Source organism: Heterocephalus glaber, unplaced genomic scaffold (assembly GCF_053883595.1).
Source record: "Heterocephalus glaber isolate CG9 unplaced genomic scaffold, H.glaber_assembly_v1.0 deba00000943, whole genome shotgun sequence".
Lineage (NCBI taxonomy): Eukaryota > Metazoa > Chordata > Mammalia > Rodentia > Bathyergidae > Heterocephalus > Heterocephalus glaber.
Genome location: NW_028258175.1, coordinates 873,282 through 893,624, shown reverse-complemented (window position 1 = coordinate 893,624; position 20,343 = coordinate 873,282). Strand labels below are relative to the sequence as shown.

The following is a 20,343-nucleotide window of genomic DNA, read 5'->3' as shown; positions in this document are numbered from 1 at the left end:
CTCTGGCCACGCCCCTTCGCGCGCGGCGCATTGGGCCCGCCTCCAGCGAGATCCGCAGATTCGCTAGGCCGGGTCCTCGGGATTATACGAATACTTCTTGCTTGAAAATTCTCATTTAGATTCTAAGAGGACTTTTGGGTTGTAGTCATTTCCCTCTGGAGCGGAAGTAGGCTGTCCCCTGAGTTGTTCTAGTAAGGAGATCCAGAAAAGTGGCCGAATCTGCCACCTTCGGCAGGGCTTGGTTGACCGGGACTTATTTTCTTGATTCCACCAAGGCAGGTGAAGGAAGGAACCGGCTGAAGACAGGAACAGTGGCGAATCTGCAGCCTCTTAGACCTTTGGCCGCGCAAGGAAGGGGCAAGGAAGACAGGCAAAGGAGCCTGCATCCTATTAACTGAGTCGCCCCGCCCGCGTAACGAATCTGCGTCTATTCAACGCGCCACTCACGCCTCCTGAGCCCTAGCTAGCCTCCTTCCCTCCGCCCCGCCCCCTTTCCCTCATGGCCTAGTCGCAGCTTTCGCCGCCGTCGATTCGTCAAGAACCCCAGACGGGATTAGCTAGGTACCACTGGCGAAGCCTACTCTCCAGGGAATGCGGCCAATCTCCAGGTTCCCTTGGCCGCAATTTCAGAGCCTTCCAAGGCACTGGCCGAGGCAAAGCCGCTAACCTCGGCTTCGGAGATCTCCGGGCAGTGCCCGTGGCGAAAGTGCGAATGCAGACGCTGTGCCCGCTAGACCTCGCGCAGGTGGCGGTGGTGTTTGGTGCGCGCGCCGGGGAGGTGGTGGGGGGGGCGCCGCCGCCGCCACCGCTGCGGGGCCGGGTGTCGCGCTGCCGCCGCCGCCGCCGCCGCCTCGCGCCACTGAGGTGCCGCGCGGGGTGGGGGGAGGGGGAGCCACGGGCGGGTGAGTAGGCCCGCGGCGCGCGTGCGCGGAGACGAGGAGGGGGGTGCAGAACGCGCCGGGGCGGGAGAGGGTAGCGGCGCGCTTTCCCTCCACCCCCCGCCCGAATCCGGGGCTGAAGCCGGGTCTCGGGCTCGGTCTCGCGGTGTTTCCAACGCCCCGAAGAGGTGCCACCTCTCAGCAGGAGGGTCGGGGCGCGGGGACGGGAGCGGCGGTGTGGGAGCGGGAGCCGGGCTTGGCCCGGGCCGCTGGCCGGTGAGGAGGCGGGAGGGGGCGGGGCCTGCCAGGGGGCGGGGGAGGGGTCCTGCTTGGAGGCAGAGTGGGGCGCGCGCTGGGGAGAACGGGAAGGGAAGCGGGCGCGAGATGGGCCTGGGAGCCGCGGGGTGGAGTTGGGAAGTGGGGAGAGAATGGGGTGTTATGCGAAACAGGGCACTGGGGCAAAATCTGAGGGAGCCCCGGGTCCTGGTGAGGTGTGGAAACGAGTGATGGGAGAGCCTGGAGTCTGGGCTAGCCAATGAGGGGACAGCAAGGGAGTCAGGCCTAAGCTCTGGACCCCTTTTGCGTATTCCTCTTTCCTAACAGTGTAAATGAGCGAAGATGGATCAGGAAGGTGGGGGAGATGGGCAGAAAGCCCCAAGCTTCCAGTGGCGGAACTACAAGCTCATCGTGGATCCTGCCTTGGACCCTGCCTTGCGCAGGCCTTCTCAGAAGGTGTACCGTTATGACGGAGTCCACTTCAGTGTCAACGTGAGTGCCACACATCCTTCCGAGCCTTCTGGGGAATGCCAGGTCCTCCTTTCCTCTGTTACCCTATTCAGCACCAAGAACTCCCGTACCCATAGCTTGCCTTGTCAAAAATGAGTGAACCCAGCTCTCTTGCAGATCTCCAAATGGGCTTCTTAGAGCTTAGCAACCTGGTTCCATCCTAAACAATCTTTCTGTTCCTGCTTTCCTTACTAGGACTCAAAGTACATACCGGTGGAAGACCTCCAAGACCCCCGTTGCCATGTCAGGTCCAAAAACAGAGACTTTTCCCTTCCAGTCCCTAAGTTTAAGGTAGGTGTCTGCTGGTATGATCCTTGGAGAGTATCGAGGGTACTGTCACTCTGCTCTTCAGATAGTCCAGTAAAAGGGGCAGTCCACTGAAAGACTGAAAGCCAGATCTCACAACCCGAGTCTATGAGACAGAAGTGTTCTGGATGGAAGGTGCACTTGTACAGCAAAGGTGCCCCAAGTATGTCCCTGGTAAGGGTGTTGATTCTTCAAGGATGAGTTAAGGACAGGTTTAACTGCTGTATGTCTCGCTGTGTGTTCCTGGATAGTATACAGCACAACAGTAAGATAGTTTAATTTCTTAGTAATAAAGGTGAGTGACAAGGCCACCGCTTCCCTGGAGTCTTCTTTCTTCACTTCTCATTTGGCCACATGATCCTCCATCTTGGTTCCTAAGAGCATTCCCATTTCCCCATGTAGGTGGGATAGTCATCAGGCCTTGGACTAAACTTAAAAAACTACGGGTTCTTAGTTTTCTTCACTCATTCTTTGTTTTTCCTCATTAATTCTGCCCTAAGTAGTTTTTGGGGTCTGATTTTATTTTGTACATTTTCCGTGCACATTCTCTTTCATACCTATGGTTTTGACTATTGCCTTGGTGTTGATGACTTCTATTTATTTCATTTTTTGGTACTGGGGATGGAACTCAGGACCTCATGCTTGCCAGGCAGGCGCTGTGCCGATAGGCTAAATCCCTGGCCCTTGATGACTTCTTTTTTTTTCTTTTTTGGTACTGGGGATCGAACTCGGGTCCTTGTGTTTGCAAGGCAGGTGGTGGACCACTGAACTAAATCCCTGGCCCCCTTGATGACTTCTGAATATCTGTTTCCAGACTACATCAGTCTCAAACTCCAGACCCTGTATGCCTGGTAGAGGGACAGTTCTATTTGGATGCCCCATAGACATCTGACACTCTCTAAATTTAATCCATCAATTTATTCCATCAATCCTGCTCTCCCTTTCATATTCTCTTTACTAATAAATGACAGTATCTACTGAATTACACAGGGAGGCACCCAATATTTCTTTGTTTTATTTTTATGTTAATCCTTCTGTTCTCATTGCAATTTCGTTAATACAGATTCTTGTATTAATTTTACATGGTTTTCTTGCTTCCACGCTATTTTCATACTCAATTCTGCTGTTACTTATTTCTTTGATTTTACTGTTCTTTTTTTTTTTTTTGGTACCGGGGATCGAACTCAGGACCTTGCGCTTGCGAGGCAGGCAGCGGCACCACTGAGGTAAATCCCCGGCCCCTTTACTGTTATTTTTTTGCCAAGTCTGTTTTCAGGGTATCGGCATATATGGTTATTGATCTGGCCAACCCTTATTCTCTGCCTTCACACTATTCCTGTGTTTCACCCACACCACACAGCTTGCAGTTTTTGAAAATGCCAAGTTCTGTAGTTTCTTTTTCTTCTTTTTTTTTCTTGTTTGTGTTTTGAGACAGGCTCTCACTATGTAGTTCAAGCTGTCCTTGAACTCTGGCCTCAAACTTGAAGTGATCCATCCCCCTGTCTCAGCCTCCAGAGTGCTGGGATTACAGGCGTGAGCCACCACACCCAGCCTGTTCTATAGTTTTTATGTCCTGAAAGTCCTTGTTATTTTGGTGAATTCCTGTATAGCCAAAAAGCACAGTAAGAATGATATCATCTTTATGAATCCTTTCCTGATTCTACTCTGCACAAAAATTTCCTTCTCTGGGCTCCCAAACACACTGTCTAGAGTTTTCTTGACACTGTGGCACACTGATTATGTCTGTTTTGTCTATTTTCCCGAGTGTGAATGTCTTTTTCCATCTTTGTATTTCTAGTGCCTATCTCATGTTAGTAACTCTTGGGGCTAGTAGATTATCTCCTTACAACTGGTTCCTTATTTGTGTGTTTATTCCTGAGTTGTGCATTTCTCTTCTTGGTTCTTGCTAGTCTGTGGTAAGAGGAATTCAGGGAGAGAAGGGTCAGGACCGATGTAGCCCCAGCCGTGGCGGCTTTCCCTTACCCTTCAGTCTCCCAGACCCCTCTCTCTTGACCTCATAGATCTTGCTATATTTTCTCAAAGGGCAAAGGAACAGTGTTTGGTATAGAGCAGTGATGGTGAACCTTTTAGAGACAAGTGGCCAAACTTCAATCCAAAACCCACTTAAGCCCAACTAAATCTAAATGAGGTTTTAGTTCAGAAAAAACAACTCATACATTAACATCTTTTGTATTAAAAAAAAAGCAAGTAACAACAAGCCATAGGTTTGCCACCCCTGGCATAGAATCTCCAGACCAACTCCTGTCTTCTCCACAGCTGGATGAGTTCTACATTGGGCAGATCCCACTGAAGGAAGTGACTTTTGCAAGGCTGAACGACAACGTGCGGGAAACCTTCCTGAAGGACATGTGCCGAAAGTATGGCGAGGTGGAAGAGGTAGAGATCCTTCTTCACCCCCGTACTCGCAAGCACCTGGGCCTGGCCCGTGTGCTCTTCACCAGCACTCGGGGTGCCAAGGAAACAGTCAAAAACCTCCACCTTACCTCCGTCATGGGCAACATCATCCATGCCCAGCTTGACATCAAAGGTGAGGGCTCCCTTGCCTGCTGCTCAAGGTTGGTCTTCAGTTGAAAGCGTACATGCTAATATTCATTGAGGCCAGGCACGTAATCAAGGTCACAATTACTTATGTAAAGTTGGGGTTAGATGTGTTTCTGAACTCAAGTTTTCTTGAGAATTATGGTACATATATGATGTTTTTTGTATCATTGCCAGCATTGTCAGGGCAGTATCCTATAGTCAAACCCATGACTATATCCATAAGAAATTATATGAAGAATAGAGTGAATAAAGTTATTGTAGTAAATCAAGACAGATTTTAATACCAAATTTTAAAAAATGCTAGATTTTCCAGTTTTTTATTTTAAAATTTTATATATGAAGTGGTTTTTTTTGGTACCAGGGATCGAACTTGGGTCCTTGAGCTTGCGCAGCAGGCGGCAAAACCACTGAGCTAAATCCCCGGCCCAATATGAAGCTTTTGAGGATTGAGGGAATAGCTCCGTGGTAGAGTTTTTGCCTGGTTTATGTGAGGCCTTGGATTTGATCCCCAGCACCAAAAATAAAGAGCCAAGTGTGGTGGCACAGGGCTGTGATCCCAGCACTGCCAAGGCAGGGGGATCACAAGTTTCAGTTCAGCCTGGGGAACTTAGTGACTTAGTGAGACCTTGTCTCAAAATAGAAAATACAAAAAAAGTATGACGATTAGCTCAGTGGGAAGGCCCTGAATTCAAGTGTCAGTACCACTAAAAATCAAATAAAAAATAAATGCATTTATTTTCTTGTTTTTTTAAAAAATTTTTTGGTACTGGGGATCAAACTTGGGACCTTGCACTTGGTGACGCAGGCGGCGGAACCACTGAGCTAAATCCCGAGCCCTTTTTTTTTTTTTTTTTTTTTGGTACCGGGGATGGAACTCTGGTCCTTGCGCTTGTGAGGCAGGTTTTAATGGAGCCCAGGCTGGCCTCAAACTTGAGGTGATCCTCCTGCCTCAGCCTCCTGAGTGTTGGAATTACAGGCGTGTGCCATCATGCCCAGCCTCAAAAATTTAAAAAAATGAAAAACATAGGGCTGGAGGTAGAGCTTAGTGGTAGAGCACATACTTACCATGTTCAAAGCCTTTAGTTCAATTCCTACGACTACCAAAAAAATTCTAAGAAGAAGACCTGTGAAGACAAAACAGTCCAGATTGCCTTATTAAGGAGCAGTAGGGAAGAGTGGGGTCATGGCAGGCTGTAAGTTACAGCGCTAAGGAGGCAGCTGTGAGTTGGCGTCAGTCAGTTTGCAAGGAAAAGAGGAGTGGCAACAGGGCCTTGCTGTGTGGTCCAGGCTGGCCTCAAACTTGAGATGGTCCTCCTGCCTCAGCCTCCTGTGTGCTGGAACTATAGGCATGCACTGCCATGCTCAGCCCAAATTTGTTTTTTTTGGTACCTGGGATTAAACTCAGGACCTTGTGCTTACAAGGCAGGTGCAGTGCCACTGAGCTAAATCCCCAGCCCCCAGATTTGATTTTTACAAGCCAGAAGACTAGATTTTTGTATATAACCTTATGAATTTTAAGTATTATATTTCTTCCATTTTTTTTTGTCTTTTATTTTTTGAGATGTTCTTACTACATAGTCCAGGGTGGCCTTGAACTTAACAGCCCTCTTACCTCTGCCTCCCAAGTACTGGAATTAACAGCCTTGCATCATACCTGGCTCCTTTTAAGATTTTTTTTTTTCCCTTGCAGTACTGGTAATTGAACCCAGGGCTTTCACACTGAGATACATCCCCAACCATTTTTTAAATTTTCTGTCTTGAGACAAGGTTGTTTAAGTTGTCCAGGCTGGGCTCAAACTTTCATCAGTCTTCCTGCCTCAGTCTCCCAAAGTGTTGGGATTACCGGTGCAACCACTATGCCTGGGTCCTCCCAGGATTTTTTTAAGCTATCATGCAAGGCGAATGAAATTCAATTATAGGCTGGATTTAGTTTTCAGGTTGCCATGTTACAGGTTTTTTTTGGTTTTTTGTGGGGTTTTTTTGGTACTGGGGATCGAACTTGGGACCTTGCGCTTTCAAGGCAGGCAGCAGAACCACTGAGTTAAATCCCCAGCCCATGTTACAGTCTATAGGATAAGGAGTATGGAGGGATTTAGCCTCAGAGAAGCTAGATTTGAATTCCAGTTCTTCCACTGACCAATTTTGTGACTTTGTGCAGGTAAATTTTCTTTAATTGTTTTAAAGGGACAATTTTCTCTCCTGTGGATCATCCATTGTAATAATATGGGTAGATGTACATTTACAAACTAGGAAGTGCCAGAGAATATGTAGCTTGTAGTAGTTAATTGGTAGAGATGAGATAGATGTTCTCAAAGATAGAGATAAGGTAGGAGAACTAAAATCCCCAAACCCCAGATTTTAAGAAATTGTAGGAAACATGAGGCCTAAGAAACAGGCTTCCCAAATCAGAAAGGAGTTTTGTTGTTCTTTTTCAATACACTGGGATGTTTTACCACTGAAATACATCTCTTTTGTATTTTTATTTTTTATTTTGAGGCAGGATCTCACTAAATTGCTCAGGCAGGCCGTGTACTTATGATCCCCCTTCCTTGGCTTTCTGAGAAGCTAGGATTTCAGGGATGTGTCACTGTGCCTGGCTAGGCATTGTTTTTCCTTCTGACTGACTGTTCTTGTTCCTCTCACATAGGACAACAGCGAATGAAGTACTATGAGTTGATTGTCAATGGTTCCTACACCCCTCAGACTGTGCCCACGGGGGGCAAGGCGCTGAGTGAGAAGTTCCAGGGTTCTGGTGCAGCCACTGAGACGGTGAGAAGCTTGTGGCTACCACAGCCCTAGCCATGTGGACACTGCCTGATTGCCAGGAGCAGGAGCCACCTTTGGGAGGTTCTAGCCTTTATTGTGAAGCTTAGGAAGAGCCAAGAAAAGATGCATAGAAACTTTCAGGGTACAGGGATCTAGGGTTCTTCTGGAGCACGGCAAGCTTTTGAATGGTGCCTGATCTTTTTCTTCTCTCCTTGCCCTACTCTCTCTCCAGACTGAATCCCGCCGCCGCTCATGCTCTGACACAGCTGCCTACCCATCAGGCACTGCTGTGGTGGGCACCCCTGGCAATGGTACCCCCTGCTCCCAGGATGCAAGTTTTTCCAGCAGCCGACAAGATACCCCCACTTCCTTTGGCCAGTTCACCCCTCAGTCCTCCCAAGGAACCCCCTACACACCTCGGGGCAGCACCCCTTACTCTCAGGACTCCGCCTACTCCAGCAGGTACAGAGCACACCACAGAGGCCTGGGCATCAGGCCCTGGGAGCTGCCATCAGGAAGAAGCCCAGAGCTCTCCGAGGGGACTGGAAGCCATCTGGCCTGCTCTCTGTAGACTGAGCCAACGAGTTGCTGTCTGCAGGGACACTGTAGAAATGATGCGTAGCTCTTCTGAGGGCAGTATAGAGAGGCTTTGGGTATGAGAACTGGGGTGGTCAGGCTTGGTCGTGTAGAGATGAGCCCAGTTAACTCTCACGCTTCTTTTCCAGCAGCACTTCAGCCTCCTTCAAGCCCCGGCGGTCAGAAAACAGCTACCAAGATTCCTTTTCCCGCCGCCATTTCTCAGCGTCCGCAGCCCCCACGACTGCCTCCACAGCCATCTCTGCCACCACTGCAGCCACTGCCGTGTCCTCCTCTTCCTCCTCCTCATCCTCTTCGTCATCGTCCTCTTCCTCGTCCTCTCAGTTTCGTGGTTCGGATTCAAACTACCCAGCATATTATGAAAGCTGGAATCGCTACCAGCGTCATACTTCCTATCCTCCACGCCGGGCAGCTCGAGAGGAGCCCTCTGGTGCCCCTTTTTCTGAAAGTACTGCTGAACGCTTCCCACCCTCCTACACCTCGTACTTGCCCCCTGAGCCCAGCCGGCCCGCTGACCAAGACTACCGGCCTCCTGCCTCAGAGGCCCCACCCCCGGAGCCCCCTGAACCAGGTGGAGCTGGGGGTGGTGGAGGACCCAGCCCTGAGAGAGAAGAAGCTCGGACCTCCCCTCGCCCAGCCTCCCCTGCCCGCTCTGGCTCCCCGGTTCCAGAGACCACCAATGAGAGTGTGCCCTTCGCCCAGCACAGCAGCCTGGATTCCCGCATTGAAATGCTGCTGAAGGAACAGCGCTCCAAGTTTTCTTTCCTGGCCTCTGACACGGAGGAGGAGGAAGAGAACAGCAGTGCTGGCCCAGGGGCCCGAGACCCTGGGAGTGAGGTGCCTTCTGGGTCAGGTCATGGGCCTTGCACGCCTCCTCCAGCCCCAGCTAATTTTGAGGATGTGGTACCTACAGGGAATGGGGAGCCAGGGGCCACCCGGGAGTCTCCCAAGGCCAATGGACAGAACCAGGTGATGTTGGGCTCAGCCGGAGAAGGTACCTGGGTTCTGGGAGGCAGGGCTGGACCCTTGGGGAGAGGGGAGTGAACCAGAGAAGAAAATGGGTTTGAGGAGAAGACCAGGAACGGGCAGCAGCTTCCTGTGACCCTCCTCTCTCCCCCACAGGCTTCTCCATGCTCTTCTGGAGAGGACATGGAGATCTCCGATGATGACAGGGGTGGCTCGCCCCCTCCAGCCCCCGCCCCCCCCCAACAGCCCCCGCCCCCACCTTACCTGGCCTCCCTTCCCCTTGGTTACCCTCCCCACCAACCTGCCTACCTCCTCCCGCCCCGCCCAGACGGGCCCCCGCCCCCTGAGTACCCCCCACCCCCCCACATCTATGACTTTGTGAACTCCTTGGAGCTTATGGATCGACTTGGGGCTCAGTGGGGAGGGATGCCCATGTCCTTCCAGATGCAGACCCAGATGTTAACGCGGCTCCACCAGCTGCGGCAGGGCAAGGGATTGACTGCAGCCTCAGCTGGTCCTCCTGGTGGGGCTTTTGGGGAAGCGTTCCTGCCTTTCCCACCTCCTCAAGAGGCAGCCTATGGTTTGCCCTATGCTTTGTATACACAAGGGCAAGAAGGCCGGGCGGCATACTCCCGGGAGGCCTACCACCTGCCTTTGCCCATGGCAGCTGAGCCCCTGCCCTCCTCCTCAGTCTCAGGAGAAGAGGCCCGGCTGCCTCCCAGGGAGGAAGCTGAGCTGGCAGAAGGCAAGGCCCTGCCATCAGCAGGCACTGTGGGCTGTGTGCTGGCCACCCTCGTCCAGGAGATGAAGAGCATCATGCAGCGAGACCTCAACCGCAAGATGGTGGAGAATGTGGCCTTTGGGGCCTTTGATCAGTGGTGGGAAAGCAAGGAGGAGAAGGCCAAGGTGAGAGCCAGTGCCTGAGATTAGGGTTCTTGGGACTTCTGGACACAGTAGACCTCGGCTTCTGCAGCCACACAGCTGAAGATAGGAGGGGAAGGCTCAAGGCAAGTGGAGGTGAGGCTGAGGGGACTCGCAGGACACGTCAGTTTGGAGGGAAGTTGGACACAGTGCAGCAGGTACGCCTGGGCCTGAGAGTCAGAAGAACGTCGTTTAGGCCCCATTGCTGCCGCTTGTAAATTGGAAAGATCCTAGTTGTTTCCCAAGGTTTATAAGCTAAATAAACAGATTTTTGAGAAAAATGCCCATAAGCGGCTGGTAGAAGTATAACAGAAATAGTGTCAAGTGGGAGAGCAAGTGAATGCATTTCTGTGGTCCTGGGACCTGGAAGTGGGTCCCAGGCGGGAGGGAATGCCTGCAATCTCAGTCCCCTGCTGCTTGCAGCCATTCCAAAATGCAGCCAAACAGCAAGCCAAGGAGGAGGAAAAAGAGAAGACAAAGCTGAAAGAACCTGGCATGCTGTCCCTCGTAGACTGGGCCAAGAGTGGGGGTACCACAGGCATCGAGGCCTTCACCTTTGGGTCAGGGCTGCGAGGGGCCCTGCGGCTGCCTTCATTTAAGGTATCCAGAACTGGTCTTGTTAAGTAGATTCGGAGTGGGGAGAGGGCCTGCTGTCCTCGGGCTACGGTTGTTTGGGAACTGTGAATGTTTGAGGTCTAAGTGGGCCTCATCCGTTGCCTGTCCCCCAGGTAAAACGGAAAGAACCCTCAGAAATTTCAGAGGCCAGTGAAGAAAAGAGGCCCCGGCCCTCCACTCCAGCTGAAGAAGATGAAGATGGTGAGTGGGAGGTCAGACAGAAGGGGAAAGGGAGTGGACTCTGTAGATTCTGATAGGACGGCGGGAAGCTGAGACAAAAGGATCAGGGTGTCTTAGGTCAAGGAGCCAAGTAGAGATCTTGGTAGAAGGTTAAAAGAAAGCTTGCTGGCGCACGCCTGTAATCCTGGCACTTGGGAGGCTGAGGCAGGAAGATCACCATGAGTTCAAGGCCAATCTGAACTACATAGCAAGCACTTCTGAGAGGTGTCAGAAGCATCCTCTAGGGTTCTCCCTGCATTGTAGTTGTGATTATTACTAAAGTATGCTGATTTATGTTTTTCTGTATCTTTTTTTTTTTTTTTTTTTGGTACCGGTGATCGAACTCGGGTCCTTCTGCTTGCGAGGCAGGCGGCGGAACCACTGAGCTAAATCCCCGGCCCTGTTTTTCTGTATCTTAAACCACCTGCAAAAGTAATAACTTCAGTATGTAGGATCACAGAACTCCGAGGTTAAACAAGTCGTCTATTCAAGTCTGACATCTAATGCTTCCATTCCTCTGGAGCTTTCCCTGCAGCCTGTCAAGCCTGAGCTGTTGGCTGAAAGCTCACATGGCTGGGAAACTTCCTTGTGGAGTCCGATTGACTTCTCTGGAGTCCCACTGCCTCTGCTCTTTTTCTGGGGCAGGCGTAACAGGTGGACCCCTTCCCTCTTCCACCCAACTCAGAAAAGGGCGAGAGATAAAAGGGTGGATGTGCTAAGAACTATAAAATGTTACGTAGCTGAGCTATTTGTGTTTCTCTACTGAGCTTCAGCTTCCTAGCTATAAACAGGGCCGTCAGGAAGGTCAGCAGTAGTGTATGGGAAGCTCCTTGCACGTGGTGGGGGAGCAATGATTTATTGTTGGTGGGAATTTTCCTAACCTCTGCTCAACTGGCCCAGATTCCGAACGAGACAAGGAGGTTGGAGAGCCAGGACGTCCGGGGACCAAGCCCCCAAAGCGAGATGAAGATCGAGGAAAGACCCAGGGCAAGCACCGTAAGTCCTTTGCTTTGGACAGCGAAGGGGAAGAGGCATCCCAGGAGTCCTCCTCCGACAAGGTAAGGGCCAGGGTGTGCAGTCCCTGCTGGAAGCCTGTTTCCCAGATGTTTGTTCATAGCCATCTGCTCTCTGACCTAAAACCCAGGCAGCTGTGCCTCAGGGAGAAATAGTTGTTGCTTTCCTGTTAATCCCCGTTTGTTCTTTTCCTTAAGGATGAGGATGATGATGAGGAAGATGAGGAAGATGAAGAGCAAGAGGAAGCTGTGGATACCACTAAGAAGGAGACAGCAGTGTCAGATGGTGAGCACAGAGTTGAGTAGAACTCTGGCTTGGGGAGGAAGGGATTCAGTTACCTGGCTTGTCCTTTCCTGAGCCCTGAGAACCTTTCTGCAGGACTTACTCTCCACTTGGCCCTCCACAGGGCAACTGTTTAGCCATGTCATTGAGGCACTGGCCCTTTGGGTACTTTACGCCTGGTACTCACAGCTTAGCTCTTTTTCTGAGGACACCTGAGCAAAATCTGTTCGTTTTCCAAGGCCCTAGAGCTAGGAAATCTGTTCTCTTCTGTCCATTGGTGCAGCCGGCTCACACTTCCCACCTCTGAACACTGCTCTCTTCCTGTGAGGCCCAGGGCCCACAGTGTGCCCCACTCTAACGTTCCTCACAGCTGTGCACCTGGGCTCTCTTCTGTCCAGGTCAACACCTTTTGGCTCCCCGTGGTCTGTCAGGTATTGGGAAGGTGGCTTGGTTTCTTATTCATTCAGAAGTATATATTGAACCCCTTCTTTGTGGCAGGTGCTGTTTGGGGTACTTAGGACATTGCTATGGCCAGGACAGATGTGGTTCCACTTTTGAGAGCTTGTTGGAGGGAGGTGGAGGCTTAACAAACAAATGAACAAATCTTGTCACTGCAGTACAACTGTTTTGAAGAAGGTTAAATAGAGGACTGGGGTGGAGAGAAACAGATTGAGGTGCTGGGGAAGGATGGACTGTTTCTGTGCAGAGTCCCTCCCCAGCAGAAGCCTCGGTTTTCTGTGGAGAGTGGGGTGCAGGCCCTCCTCAGCGTGTTGACCACCTCTTCCCGTCAGTCTTACCTTCTGGTAGCTTCTTGAATTTGTCATCTCTGCCCTCCTGGTACCCTGCCTTTGTCACTTAGATTCTTGGAGCGATCTTGGACTAATTTTTGTCTCTATTTCCATTCTTCTCCCTCCATTCTGTTCTGCCTTCCAGACTGCTAGTGCAGTTATCTTCCCTAGAATGCACTCCTTTTCTTCACACAGTCTCCGGCTTCCTCCTTTCCTACAGCCTGACACACTGGGAGGCTTTATAATCCAGCCCCTGCTCGCCACTCAGCTCCATCTCGCCTCTTTAGCTCCCTCCCCACCTATTATTTTCTACTCTGATTTTCCCAATTATGTTCCTCAGAGATCGTAGAGCTCTTAGATACCTTAGGGCCTGTCTCATACATTACTGATCACCTAAGCATGTAGAGCACGTTACATTTTCATAGCTTATTTCATCCCAGAGCCCTTTCCCACAGAGATCATCATCCAGACGGCCCTTAAGATCCTTCTTGGGAAAGCTGATGTTGTGCACACCTATAATCCCAGCACTCAGGAGGCTGAGGCAGTAGGATTGCTGAGTCGAGGCCAGCTGGGCTATGTAGCGAGACCCTGCCTCAAAACATACAAAACAAAAATAAGATCCATTTTGGGAAAAGCTTTAGTAGTAAGAGCACACTGCTTGTTGGTCTTTAACATTGCTGCTTGACGCCTGTTAGGCGTGACATCCCATGCTTGCGTGGTGAGATGACTCCCTTTCCTTCTCAGTTTCAACATCTCCATCTCAGAGATGCCTTCCTTGCTTTGCTCATCCGGGCAGAATCCAGGGCTTGCTTCTGCGGAATCTCCAGCCCCTTGTACTGGTATTTGTCACCTTGTGAACAGGTGTTTGCTTGTCCAGCTCCTTGACATAGCAAGCTTGCATCCATCTGGTATAGAGCCAGACATCCAGAGTAGTGAGTCAGTGAATGAACCCCCAGCTTGACCAAGGGAGGGTCTTCCTACTTCGTCTGATTGCCCCTTCTGAATTTCCAGGGGAGGATGAGGAAAGCGATTCGTCGTCCAAATGTTCTCTGTATGCCGACTCAGATGGTGAAAATGGCAGCACGTCGGACTCTGAGAGCAGCACCTCATCTTCCTCATCATCTTCATCATCCTCTTCATCATCGGAGTCCTCCTCTGAAGAGGAAGAGGAAGAGGAGCAGGCAGCAGCCATTCCCTCAGCCTCACCACCCCCCAGGGATGTCCCAGAGCCCCTCCCGGCACCTGTCGAGGAGCCAGAGCCAGAGGGGGCAGCCGGCTCCCCCGTGGCACCTCTTCCTGAGCAGGAGAAGTCTCCATCGAGGCCTGCAGGTAGGTGGTGCAGGACAGGTGAATCAGTTTTTGTGTATGAGTCTGGGTCTGAAGAGCAGTGGAACTTGCTGTAATTAATTTTATACAAGTGTGTGTGACTTTGTTGGTTTTATATTGAGAGCAGTGGAAAGCCCTCAGGAGTGTTAGCAGATTCGTGATTTGAAAACATACAAAGAAAGTCATTTTCTCTTGTCCTTTCCCTCCTTGGGAACGTAATGGCCTAACACTCAAATTGTTTTGCCATAGTGATTTACGGAGCCAAACTACGGTGTTTGGCTCCTGCTACCCTAAAACAGGATCGTCTCTTCCCAAGTAAGTTTGGTAGAAAAATTTCCAATTTAATAAATTACCCCTCATTTTCCTTAAGCCCATTCCTTCAGTGGGCTTATGTGCAGGCTATTAAATGGGCAAATATTAACATCTCAGAATTTAGTTCTACTTTTGCTTTCTTGTTTTTTTTTTGGTACCGGGGATCAAATACTTTTGCTTTCTTCATATCATTGTACATACCACATGCATGAAGTGTATCCTACTGTGGAAAATGTTTGTTTGGCCAGTAGATATTGAGTACTTAGCACAGCTAGTAGTAGTCCAAGGGATATGATGATGTTTCCTGCAGACACTGTTCTCACCCTATAGAGCGTACAGTCTACGTAGAGAGACAGGACACTTTCATAGTAAATGCATAGGAAAATCTGTGGCTGCAAACTGGTAACTCTCATGAAGGAAGAGCACAGGGTACAGAACTTGGGTGCATCTGCAAGCCTCTTAACACCATCCCGTTGAAGCATAGCTGGGGTGAAATCCAGACAAAGCAGATAGGAAGGAAGGATGATCAGGTACAAAGGCCCCAAGGCAGGATCACCAGCAGGTTGGAAGAAAGTGGGAAGAAAGTGGGTTGAGAGGTAGGGTTAGCGACACGAGGTGGCTAGAACTTGGGGGGTGAGTAGGGCCAGGCCATGCCAAGTGCGTAGGTTATGTATGAATTTGGTCTTTGTCTCGAGAGCACTAGAAGGCCCTGGAGAAGCGACATGACTAGGTTTGTGATCTGAAAAGATGCAGTGCAGAGAAGTTGGAGAGGGGCTAGTTTAATGAAGGGCCTGTTCAGAGGCTGTGCAGTAAGGAAAGAAATAAGTTACCTCTCAAGACACATTTCAGAGGGCAGCCCATTCGGGACCCCTCCTGTCTCAGGATGAAGTTCAGTACAGGCTGGCCTCAAACTCGAGGCAATCCTCCTGCCTCAGCCTCCCAAGTGCTGGGATTACAGGTGTGTACACCCCCCACCCCTTCGGGAGTTTTTGCTTTTTTTTTTTTTTGTGGTACCTGGGATTGAATTCAACCTTGCACTTGCCAGGCAGGCGTGGTGCCACTGAGCTAAATCTCCAGCCCTTAAGGAGCTATTCTTATTCCACATTCTTATTCCCCAGTAAATTTGCCTACTCTTAAGATGCACTTCAGAGACACACGAGGCCTCCATACTTGGATGTCACTGAGAATCCTTGGCCCAAGTTGGGCAGGAACCACAGGAAGACCAAGTACTGGTGCACGCTGTTTGAGTCCAGAGCCCACAAGATGTGTTGAGCCTCTCTTGGTTGGAACTCAGTTATTCAGGTAGCAGCAGAGCCTGTGAAGCCAAGGCAGCTCAGAGGACATCATCTTAGCAGCTTTTCTCTCTCAGGAAGGAGTGGGTATGGCCACATCTGTGTTTGAAAAGGGCCATCTGGCAGGAGGGGAGATTTGGAAGAGGTGAGGCAGAAGGCAGGATGACAGTGTATGGTTGGCTGTGGCGGCACAAGCCTCAGGTCCAGCAGGACGATCATTGAGAGTTGGAGGCCAGCCTGAGCTGCATGGCAGGACCCTGTCTCCAGCAGAGAAGAGTGTTTGATGGGGTGCAAGTAGGATACAGGCAGGAACCACGTAGGGCGGTTCTAAGGAGCTGCAGGAGAGACGGAGAGAGAAGGAGAGAGAGGATGAGTTTGGGAAAGCTCCTGACCAGGAAAGGGAACTCTGGAAAGTAAACCAGGATTAAGAAGAAAGCTGGGCCAGGGATGCAACTCAGTGGCATCGTGCCTGTCTCTCAAGCACAAGGTCATGCGTTTGATCCCCAGTACTCCCCCTCCCTCCCCCGCCAAAAGAAGAAAGCTGGTGAAGTTAGTTTGGTTGGCTTGAGTCTGAGGTGCCTCTGGGACCTCCAGGCAGAAACATTGGCAGTTGGATCATATATTGATCCTTAAGGGTGTGAGCTTCCTGTGTTCGAGCACATGAGGGAGAAATCCAGAGCCTGAAAGTCTTGTAAGAGGTGGATAGGAATCCAGGGAGGCAGGAAAAGCCATGATCAGGGAAGGGGGCGGAACCAGCGAGTGTGTTTTGAACACGAAGGGAAGCACAGATTTAAAAGGAGTGGTGGTCTGTATCATCAGGTCGCAAGAGGTGTAAGACAGGATAAATGTTGGATGTGGCGCTTCAAATTTCACTGGAGGGGTTCAGATTGAAGCCAAGCCACGAGTGAGGGGGTAACAAACGTAGTACTCTGTGGAGAGGTAGGTTGGCCTTGCCGAGCAAACAGTTGGGAGCCGTGATGACACTTGGCAGTACTTCCTGTGTGCCAGGCTTGAGGCACACACAGCACGTTGGAAACTTGTTCAGTGCATGTGACGTTTTTGCCATTGCTACTTTACAGAGAAGCTGCAGGCTTAGGGAGAGACAGCAGGAAGCAAATGCAGGGTTGGTGCAGGGTTTAGCTTTTCGGAGTCGGCGAAATGTTGGTGTGAAGGGAAGAGGGGACAGGTGGATGGACAGACAGAGGGACAGATCCCACTGAAGTGGCGTCCTGGGAAGCCAGAGGAGGGCCTGATGCAAGTGTGTGTGAGTGGGGAGACAGGAGCTGTGTGCACCTTTGGGTCCTGTTTTTCTCCTCCCTTCCAGTCTGCTGCACTTTCACCCCGCTGCAGATGCCACCTCTTCTCCATTCTAGCACAGTGGGTCCACACCAGCCTCCCTCCTAGGTCCCTATGCACGAGAAGTTTCCAATGGGGCAGGGGTGGGCCAGGGCCCCACCTTAGTGGTCTCAGCTACTGGTTGTACAGTACAAGCTGGCTTCTAGCCCTGTAGATCTGAGGGCACTGGGAGAGCAGCTCTTGCAGAAAGGTGGGAGTTATATGACTAGGCAGCCCCCACCCCATCTCCTACATGAAAGGGGTGGGCAAACGTCTACCAGGTGGAAGAGCTCAGGGAAATGTGTGTGGAAAACCCTTGCTCAGAGGAGAATTTGCTGTCCTCGACAGCCAGGCTTTTGGAGGACAGGGGACCAGGCTGCCCAAGCCTGGCAGAGAGAAAAGGGGAGAAGACTCAGAACCTGGAGGGCCCAGACTGAGTATGGGCTTCTGCTAGCTTCCAGGTGTGGATTGCCACTAGCTGAGACCCCAGGTGACATCCAGAGCCCAGCTCTATAGGTCAGGGGCTTTCCTCAGGGTGTCACTTGGGGCTTTGGACACAGGGTGACCCTAGCCCCCTGAGGCCCGGCCCGATGCTGTGTGCCCCTTACTTCTCTTTTTTTTGAGGGTGGGGGCGGGGATTTAGCTCAGTGATGCCGCTGCCAGCCTCGCAAGCACAAGGTCCTGAGTTGGATCCCTGGTACCAAAAAAAAATGTGTGTCTTCATCCATCATAATCACCAGATCTGGCACTGTGCAACTTCTGGCACTTCCCCAGTGTCAAAATGACCATGGAGGTAAACATTTTAAATCAGTTTTAGGACAGTGAGGTGGACTGTCAGGAAAGATCACTTCTAGAGCTACTTGAGAAAGTGGCAGGAATGATGCTGGCGGGGTTGTGGGGAGAAAGGAACCCTCCTCCATTGTTGGTGGGAGTGCAGACTGGTGCAACCACTGTGGAAATCAGTATGGAGATTCCTCAAAGAACCAGGGCTAGAGGTCCCATTTGACCCAGCTATTCACCTACTGGGAATCTTCCCCAAAGAATTAGAATCATACCACAGTGATATATGTGCACCCATGTTCATAGCGGCATGGTTTGTAATAGCTAAAGCTTAGAAGCAGCCCAAGTGCCCATCAGCTGGAAACTGGATAAAGAAGATGTGGTTTTTTCATAAAATGGAGTACTACTCAGCCATAAAGAACGAGAACTAGAGTCATTTATAGCTAAATGGATGCATATTGAGGCCATCCTCTTAAGAGAAATAAATAGGACACACATGTGTAAATACCGAATAGTTTCTCTAGTGTGAGAAACTGAGAGTGTAAATAAGGATGTAAATAAAATGAATAATTGATAATCTGAAATAGGAAAAGGTCCAAAGGGATAGGGGTGGCGGGAGGGAAAGGGGAAAGGGAAGAAAGGAAAGGAAAAATTATGAGAAAGAAAAAAAAAGGAAACAAAGTCTGTGTAAATAGGGAAGGGTGGAGGGGGTGAAGGGCGCACAGGTAATGGAAAAATAACTAAGATACATCATGTTGAGGTACAAGCACCCAATGATAAACGTAATTGTATACCTAAAATGTGCCAATAAATGTATTTTTTTTAAAAAAAAGAAAGTGGCAGGAATGATGGGACAAGTGTATTGAAAGTAAGGAGCAGGGCCAGGGATTTCGCTCAGTGGTTTCACTTCCTGCCTGGCAAGTGGAAGGACTTGAGTTCGATCCCCAGTACCAGAAACCCCATCTTGGTCAGGGCCTAGTCTTTGGCTGCGTGTCTGCCACTGGCAGGACTAAGAGAAGCCTCAGCCCAGCATGCCCTCTTCCAGTGTGTCTGCACTTGGTTTGTGCTGCCTCCCCACTGGACCAAGAGCCCCTGAGCATGTGGAGTAGCTCCCCGGCCAGAGCTTCCGCTGCCCTAACCTGCTAGGGCTCGGTACGTGTGCAGGTGCAGAAATCCACACCGTGAAGGGAGCCCAGTGCCTGGCGGAAGTCTGCCACGGGGTGGGTGGCCTGAGTTTTCCGGCACACTGCACACAGCCTGAGGCCGAGGCTGCCTGGGAGCTGAGGCCTCTCCCCGTGTGCTTCCCTCCCCAGGCCCCACCGAGGAACCCACCCGCAGTGTGCCCCAGCTGCCCCCAGAGCCACTCGCCGGGCCCCCCGCCCCTCCACCCTGCCTGGATGAACGCCCCTCTTCTCCTATCCCCCTTCTGCCTCCACCCAAGAAGCGTCGGAAGACCGTGTCCTTCTCTGCCATGGAGGAGGTGCGGGCCCCAGAGCCGCCCCTGGCCGCCCTCCCACAGGCCAAGCCCCCCGGCGCGGTGTCTCGGAAAGGCCCCCGGGGTGCCGAGAGGACCATTCGAAACCTGCCCCTGGACCACGCGTCTCTGGTGAGGAGCTGGCCCGAGGAGGTGTCCCGAGGAGGCCGCAGCCGCGCTGGGGGCCGAGGCCGCCCCGCTGAGGAGGAAGAGGTGGAGCCCGGCACAGACGTGGACCTGGCTGTGCTGGCTGACCTGGCCCTGGCCCCAGCCCTGGCCCTAGCCCAGCGCTCACTGGCCGCCCTGCCCCCTGGTGACGACTCGGAGGCCACGGAGACCTCGGATGAAGCTGATCGCCTGGGGCCCCCGCTCAGCCACATCTTCCTGGAGCACAACTACGCCCTGGCTGTCAAGCCCACACCCTCCACCCCGGCCCCGAGGCCCCCGGAGCCCGTCCCAGCCCCTGCCGCCCTCTTCAGCTCCCCGGCAGATGAGGTCCTGGAGGCCCCTGAGGTGGTGGTGGCTGAAGCAGAGGAGCCAAAGCCACAGCAGCAAGTGCAGGTGCAGCAGGAGGAGGGGGAGGAAGAGGAGGAGGAAGAGGAGGAGTCCGAGTCCTCGGAGAGCAGCAGCAGCAGCAGCAGCAGCGATGGGGCCAGGGCTGGGGCCGGGGCTGGGGCTGGGGCTGGGGGTGGCCAGAGGCGCAGCCTTCGCTCCCATGCCCGGCGCTGGCGGCCAGTGCTCCCACCGCCACCGCCGCCACCCTCCTTCGAGCCCCGAAGCGAGTTTGAGCAGATGACCATCCTATATGACATTTGGAACTCGGGCCTGGACTTGGAAGACATGAGCTACCTGCGGCTCACGTACGAGCGGCTGCTGCAGCAGACCAGTGGGGCCGACTGGCTTAATGACACCCACTGGGTCCACCATACAAATATCCTGAGTCCCGGTGCGGCCTGCCTGTGCAGGATGGGAAGACGGGTGGGCAGTGTCCCCGCTGCACGGCCTCCCCATCCCTCAGCCCCCGTCTTCAGCTTGCTACACCCTGTTGCGCTTGCGAGTTTCCCTCCTGGCTACCCACCGTCTTTTCCCTCTGCCTCAGTGCCTCTTTTCTGCCTCCCAAGTTT

General features: G+C 51.8%; 1 protein-coding gene across 9 annotated transcripts in view; it reads left to right on the top strand.

Moving 5' to 3' along the window:
• Nucleotides 1-388: 388 nt before the first annotated feature.
• Setd1a (SET domain containing 1A, histone lysine methyltransferase) overlaps nt 389-20,343 on the top strand; it is a 23,255-nt gene continuing 3,300 nt past the window's right edge. For 3 of the 9 annotated variants that reach the window (XM_087208771.1, XM_021237480.2, XM_087208767.1), the window contains exons 1-14: nt 389-561; nt 1,482-1,646; nt 1,860-1,955; nt 4,248-4,518; nt 7,180-7,301; nt 7,531-7,760; nt 8,024-8,864; nt 9,018-9,767; nt 10,206-10,382; nt 10,511-10,598; nt 11,517-11,674; nt 11,828-11,915; nt 13,712-14,029; nt 19,059-20,150. In XM_087208771.1, the coding sequence (XP_087064897.1) occupies nt 1,497-1,646; nt 1,860-1,955; nt 4,248-4,518; nt 7,180-7,301; nt 7,531-7,760; nt 8,024-8,864; nt 9,018-9,767; nt 10,206-10,382; nt 10,511-10,598; nt 11,517-11,674; nt 11,828-11,915; nt 13,712-14,029; nt 19,059-20,150 (4,381 nt within the window). In that variant the 5' untranslated portion in view covers nt 389-561; nt 1,482-1,496. Of the gene's footprint in view, nt 562-783; nt 903-954; nt 1,155-1,481; nt 1,647-1,859; nt 1,956-3,158; nt 3,197-4,247; nt 4,519-7,179; nt 7,302-7,530; nt 7,761-8,023; nt 8,865-9,017; nt 9,768-10,205; nt 10,383-10,510; nt 10,599-11,516; nt 11,675-11,827; nt 11,916-13,711; nt 14,030-19,058; nt 20,151-20,343 lie in introns of those variants that run through there. The other 6 variants (XM_087208769.1, XM_087208770.1, XM_087208766.1 and 3 more) reach the window with 6 other exon arrangements.